At 56.3% G+C, this 6,521-nt stretch overlaps 1 protein-coding gene across 1 annotated transcript in view; it reads left to right on the top strand.

Annotated features, from left to right (window-relative positions):
* Window positions 1-540: 540 nt before the first annotated feature.
* Window positions 541-6,521, top strand: part of LOC103772341 (excitatory amino acid transporter 5-like) — a gene marked incomplete at its 5' end in the record, with an annotated part of 8,839 nt that continues 2,858 nt past the window's right edge. Inside the window, 5 exons of the mRNA XM_008939671.1 lie at window positions 541-763; window positions 2,927-3,026; window positions 3,230-3,463; window positions 5,408-5,602; window positions 6,297-6,437. Coding sequence (XP_008937919.1) covers window positions 541-763; window positions 2,927-3,026; window positions 3,230-3,463; window positions 5,408-5,602; window positions 6,297-6,437 — 893 coding nt within the window. The remainder of the gene's footprint in view (window positions 764-2,926; window positions 3,027-3,229; window positions 3,464-5,407; window positions 5,603-6,296; window positions 6,438-6,521) is intronic.

The raw sequence follows: 6,521 nt of genomic DNA, 5'->3' as shown, positions 1-6,521 counted from the left end.
TCCCCTTCCCCTGTCTCTTCCCTGGGATCTGCTCCTGAGCAGGGTCCCTCAGTCCCTGGGGATCCGGGGTAGGGGCAGAGGGGTGGGCAGGCAGCAGCCTGCAGGAAAGGTTGGGGTGGGTGAGGGGAAGATGCTGAGGAGGGACCAGGTAGAGCGGAGGGGAAAAGGGAACAGGAGCAAACTCAGGGTGCTGGGAAAGCATCTGTGAAGCCCCCAGGAGAGGGCTGAGGGTGAAGGGGCCTCTCCAGGGGTCCCACAGCTCTCCCCAGCACTGCACTGGGATCCTGCAGGGACCTGACTGGCAACTGCCAGCCACAAACCTGCCCAGAGAAGGGCACCCTTGCTTGGGGATGGCTCCGAGGAACAGCCACGGTTCCCCTTGCCCATTTCTTGCTTCTCTCCTTTCCACCAGCCATTTACTGCCCAACAGCCACACTTTGACCCTCCAGGACCCGCTGGCCCAGCGAGGGCTCTGCCCCTGTTTCCAGGAGCAGGATGGGGCCCGTTGGACACTAACCTCCCTGCTTTGCTCTTGTCCAGTACCGCACGGTCCTCGTCCCGGTGGTGAAGTCTCCTGGCTTGCCAAAGCTCCCAGGGAAATCTCTCAGCTTTATTTACTTTGCCCCCGATGATGAAAACCCTGAAATCCATCAGCCTGTGGTCCTGGAGCTGACGCCGTCGCCAGAGATGACCTACAGGACCTTGCCTGGCACCAGCAACGAGATGAACGTCTTGGGCATCGTCATCTTCTCAGCCACCATAGGTACCCGCCCCGTGGAGACGGGGGCTCTGCCCTGTGCCCAGCCCGGGGTGGCCACTGCTGTGCCCAGGGGCTGGACAGGGAGCTGGGGATGCTGAGAGAGGAGGTTGTTTTAGCTCTGACTGCTGAGCTGGGCACAGCACGGAGCTGGTGCCAACACAGAGCTGTCCAGAACAGAGCTCAGACAAGGTGCTGGGCACTGGGGAGGTTGTTTGCTCCCCGGGTATTCCATGAACCTTCACAGCCCAAGGGTGGCTCCTGAGGAGTGTCAAATTGTCACATGAGCTGCAGGGGTCCTTCTGTGAAGCCTGCTGAGGTGAGCTGTAACTTCTGCAGAGGCTCCCGGGGACACAGCTCACTGCAAACCCCTGAGCAGGCTGGGTCAGACCCTGTCACAAGTGTCTGGGGATTTATTACAGGGCTTTCTGAAGAAGGAACGAGAGTTCCCTGCACTGCAGAGCCCTGTGGACAAGGTGGATGGAGAGAACATGTGAGGGGGAGAGGAAGGTTTACAGGGGAGAAAGTCAAGGGAAGGAGGAACCTGGAGGTGACTCAAAGCATGAGATAGAAGGACACTGTGTGCAAGGCTGAGGGAGAAAGGGAGGAAAGGAGGAATCAGGAGGGAAAAAGAGAAGGAGGTGATGCAATGAGCTTGGGGACAAGATTACGTGGAGATTAAGAGGTGAGGGCAAGGAGCTTGAACTTAGTGTATAAGGAACCAAAAAGCCAATTAGAGGATTTGAGGGGTGGAGGCCATGCAGGCAGCACAGCACTGGAGCACACCAGAACCCCAGCAGAGCCAGGGCAGAGGGACCAGATTTAAGGGCCACGACAGAGGGTGTGCCTGGAGGAGACAGCCACGGGGGGACCGGGCAGAGACAGACCCACCCAGAGACCCCATGGACAGAGGAGATGGCTGGGGCAGACTTCTGTCCCAGAGACCAGCCCCCTCTGCACACCACGGATCCTCGGGAACACTGTGAGCCACGTGCCCTCCCCCAGCCCAGCCCAACGGGCGAGGAGAAGGCACTTTTCTCTCCTGAGATTAGCACCCCCAGCCCGCCAGCGGGGGAGTGAGGATCAGCCCCGGGGCAGGACACAGCAGGAGATCCCTGGAGCCAGCCCCGGCCACCCAGCTGCACCCTGGCCAGACCAGAGCCTGGCTATGATCTTCTTCTCAAGCTGCAGCAGTCACTCGTGCTCCAGGAGTCGTTTTAGCTGAGAGGACCACACAGCAAGGACGTGCACTGGGCTGGGAACTAGGTGGGCAATGATCAGACTCGTTCTTCTGCTGCTGAAGGAGTATCTGGGAAAGCTCCTCAGCAGGGAAAGCCACGGGACTCAGCCCTGGCCAGCTTTGTGCTGGCAGATCAGAGAGCACCAACCCCCTGCCCCTGCGTGAGCTTCTGCTCCAGTGCTCCTCCAACGGGCAACCAGACTGGAACTGGGATAGTGCAACAAGAGCAGAATGAAAACTACAGCTCAGCCAGGAGGCCCAGTGCCTGCATCTGAGCAATCCAGTGGGATCCTCCCTGGCGTGCCTGTGCTGTCACCACCACGGGACAGTCTGTAAGCCTCCACGACAGCCACCCCCAGGACTCTGCTGGGCAGCAGCCAGCACAGCCTGGCCCAGGAGGGGACTGGGCAGACTGGGGCCCTGCTGGAGGGGTCAGCCACATGGCAGATGTGGCAAGCAGCTCTTGACTCCAGAGCAATACAGCACCACACCCTCAGCTATGGACAACCCCACTCTGCTTCATCCTTCAAAAAAAATCAACCTTTATTTCTGGAGCTGTTTCATTCCTGTATTACCAAGCAGCAGAAAGGTGGTTTAGCCACCCCGAGAAGTGACTCCTCCAAGTGCTGGGCAGCAGTGAAGAGTTTATCAGTTATCTGTGCAAGGAACAGTCCAAATCCTGGATTTGGGGTTGGTGTTTTTTTTGTCTGAGGAAAGGCCAGGTGCTTGTATTTGCTTAGAGCAGCGAATGACCACAGCCCGTAACAGCACGTGGAGTTCTGCTCCATAAGGAGCACATCTGCCCTGCTGTAAGCTTGCCCAGGGCTTGAAACCAAATCTATGACCCCCAGAGCCTCAAGACACTGAGCCTGAGCCACGCTGCTCCCGTGGAGCTCCTGAGTAAGGTGAACCCATGTGCTTGGTTGCAGGACTCCTCCTGGGAAAGATGGGCGAGCGAGGAAAGCCCCTGGTCAACGTCTGCCAGTGCCTGAACGAAGCAGTCATGAAGATTGTCTCGATGGCAGTCTGGTAAATCCCTTTTTGATTGATTCAGTTGATTTCTTACCTGCTGCCTCATGGCAACGCTGGTCACAGCTCTACAAGCATCTGTTATGAGCACTGGATGTGTTTTTGTAGGGCTGTACCACACAGTGCCAAACACTCCAGTGACTTGTGTGACTTCAGCGACTGCTGCAGCCTCATAAACAATATTTAATGCTTATTCTTTGCAGGTACTTCCCCTTCGGCATCGTGTTCCTCATAGCTGGAAAGATCCTGGAGATGGAAGACCCGTCGGTGACAGGGCAGAAGCTGGGGCTCTACGTCATCACAGTCGTGTCGGGGCTCGCCATCCACGGACTCATCCTCCTCCCTCTGCTTTTTGTGCTCATCACCAGGAAAAACCCCTTTGCTTTCATCCAGGGGATACTGCAAGCCTTGCTCATCGCCTTGGCTACATCTTCCAGGTATGGAAACGTGGCTCAGAGGTGCTGATCCAGCTTTAGGGAGCTGCTTTAGTCAAGGGAGGTGTGACTGTGGGCCAGGCGAGCTGTGGGACAGTGGGTACAACTCAGACACAGGAAAATCCCACTCCAGCACTGCTGGCAAGAAGATCCCTTCTGGTTTCAGGAGTTACTGGGGTGCTTGGCACCACCCTGGTCCTCTGCAGGAGGAGCCTCTGAGCATCTTCACACCCAGCCAGCTCACGCTGCTCTTCTGCTCCCCCTCTGCTGGGGTTATCCCAGAGCAAAGCAGAGTCCCTGAGCCAGTCCCTGTGTCTGTTTCTTTTCATTGCTCCAGCCAATTTCCTTCTAAGAATTCAAAAAAGGACTGTTGTAGCTGCTGTATAAATCAGCAGGGGTTTGAAGTCCTGCGTTTTAATTGCTGAAAATCTTAAATCAAATCCTACGTATCTTAAACTCCTCCAAAGAAAAGTGTTGTCTACTTGAATTATAATTTTAGATTATTTTTGTCTATTTTATTTTCACTGAAAAAAAAAATTTACATAAGAAACTACCACCCTTCCTGCAAAATGCAGAAATTAAAACATTTTCTTATAAAATATTTGACTAGGCAAAAGGGTTTTCTGGCCTCCTTCATGCTGTTTCTTCACACTATCCCAATAAATCTCCCTGTGTCTCCCTCTCCCAGCACCCACCACTCCAGGTCCCTTCTGCTACTCCTGACTATCTGATCTCCTCCAGAACTTGGGTCTCCAGCTCCTTCTTGCTCCTCTCTGCTCTACAGCCAGCTGGAGATGCAGGGGAGGGTGAGAGCTGTGCCAGGGGCTGGGGCCATCACACCATGTGCTGAATCCAGCTCCTTCCAGAAGGGCAGTCCCTGCATCCAAGAGTCTGTCACAATCCCATTGACTTATTTTCCACGCTCATCTCCTTCCCTCCACTCAGTCCTCTTCCTCCACACCTCTGTCCTGGCTCCTGTCCGACAGCTCCTCGTGCTAGACAGAAAAAAGAGAGAAAGCTCAGGCAAAAGCTGAGGCAGCTGCTCCTCGTGCCACAGAGAAGACAAACACAGAACAGGGTCTGGCTGGACCTTGGTGTGGTCAGTGCTGGCAGGTGCTGTCCCACACGGTGCTGGAGGTGCTGCAGGATCAGTGTGGAGACCAGGGACGTCCAACAGAGCTGCAGCCACCACGCAGAGCTGCTCCTAACGAGTGGCTCATCCTGCAGCCACCAGCTAATTGGCTGCCTGGGTAATGATGTGTGTTCCCCAGGTATAGAATCCTAGAATCCTCTAGGTTGGAAGGGACCTCCAAGATCATCAAGTCCAACCATTGAGCCATTAGGGCTCTAAAGTCCTCTGCTAAAACAGATCAGAATCTGTCAGGGCTGGAAGGGACCACAAGGCTCCCCCAGTTCCAACCCCTCTGCCATGAGCAGGGACACCTCCCACTAGATCAGGCTGCCCAGAGCCTCCTCCAGCCTGGCCTTAAAGACCCCCAGGGATGGGGCCTCAACCACCTGGGTAGTGCAAGTTGAAGACACTTCCATTGCTACAGCAGTTTGTGCCATGTGCTGCTGCACTTGCCCTCAGCAGGACTTGTACTCCTCCACCATTACCCTGATTTGTGTTTATGAAGCTCAATGCACCTGGCAGAAAGAAAGAGTCTGTAGCACCACGACAAAGGGTGATGGTTTTAAACTAAAAGAGGGAGATTGACTAGAAAGAAGGGAGAAATTTAGGACCCTGAGGGTGTTGAGCCCCTGGCCCAGGTTGCCCAGCTGGGTGGTTGCTGCCCCATCCCTGGCACCATCCCAGGGGAGGCTGAGGGCTCTGAGCACCCTGCTCTAGCTGGGGCTGTCCCTGCTCCCTTCCAGGGGGTTGGATGAGATGAGCTTGATAGGTCCCTTCCCACCCAGAGCACTCTGTGGCTCTGTCCTCTCCTGCAGCTCAGCGACGTTGCCCATCACCCTGAAGTGTCTCCTGGAGAACAACGGCCTCGACAGGCGCGTGGCGCGCTTCGTGCTGCCCGTGGGTGCCACCATCAACATGGACGGCACCGCGCTCTACGAGGCCGTGGCTGCCATCTTCATCGCCCAGGTCAACGAGTACGACCTGGATTTAGGGCAAATCATAACCATCAGGTAAATGTTCCCCTGCAGCAGCTGAATTAGTCATTTCTATTCCTATTGCAGACACAACCTCTCGCACTTTCCCCACCTTGCTGCTGCAGAGTGAGCTTTGCTGCAGACCCGAGGGGCAGGGGAGGGTGCAGCACGTGCCAGCTCCTGCACTGGGCACCGGGGGCAGCTCGGGCTCTACGCCCACAGAATGTGCTGCAGAACCCCAGGCTCTGCCTGCAGGTAAAGGCCACAGTGCCCAGTGACAGCACGGCCAGAGCAGCTCAACACCTGCAGCGTGGATGAATTCCCTTGGCACAGGAGGGTGTGTGCAGGAGTGCCTGGCTCCCCTTCGGGAAGAGAACATCTTTTTATAAGCAGGGAAATAAAAGCACCTATAAAAAACTAACCTATATATACAAAGCACCTATATAAACTAAAAACAAGTGCAGTTGCAAACACTCAGCAACCCAGTGCAGGGGCTGCCTGCAGCAGGGAGCTGTGGAAGCACAGAGCCCAGGGAGCTGAGCCCCCAGCTCTGCCAGGCACGGGCAGGGGAGGTCAGGATGGCAGCAGGGAGCAGGACGGTGAAGGAAGCCAGACCCAACCCTTCCCTGAGGGAATGCCTCACTTTGCCATGCAAACGTGCTCTCTCTTTCCTCCTGCAGCATCACGGCCACAGCAGCCAGCACCGGGGCAGCCCGGGTACCCCAGGCAGGGCTTGCCTCACGGCCCCGCCAGCCAGCATCGGGGCAGCCGGGATCCCCCAGGCAGGGCTGGTGACCATGGTGATCGTGCTCACCTCCGTGGGGCTGCCCACCGAGGACATCACCCTCATCGTCGCTGTCGACTGGGCTCTGTAAGTGCTCTGCAGGGGATCCCTTCTCCCAGGAGACAGAGCCAGAGGGAATGGCCCACTGGTGCTACGGGGAGGGTTGGTACG

The sequence above is a fragment of the Merops nubicus genome, unplaced genomic scaffold, assembly GCF_000691845.1.
Source record: "Merops nubicus isolate BGI_N331 unplaced genomic scaffold, ASM69184v1 scaffold19574, whole genome shotgun sequence".
NCBI classification, from domain to species: Eukaryota; Metazoa; Chordata; class Aves; order Coraciiformes; family Meropidae; genus Merops; species Merops nubicus.
Note: the sequence above shows the minus strand (reverse complement) of the source record. Positions and strands in the feature narration are given on the sequence as shown.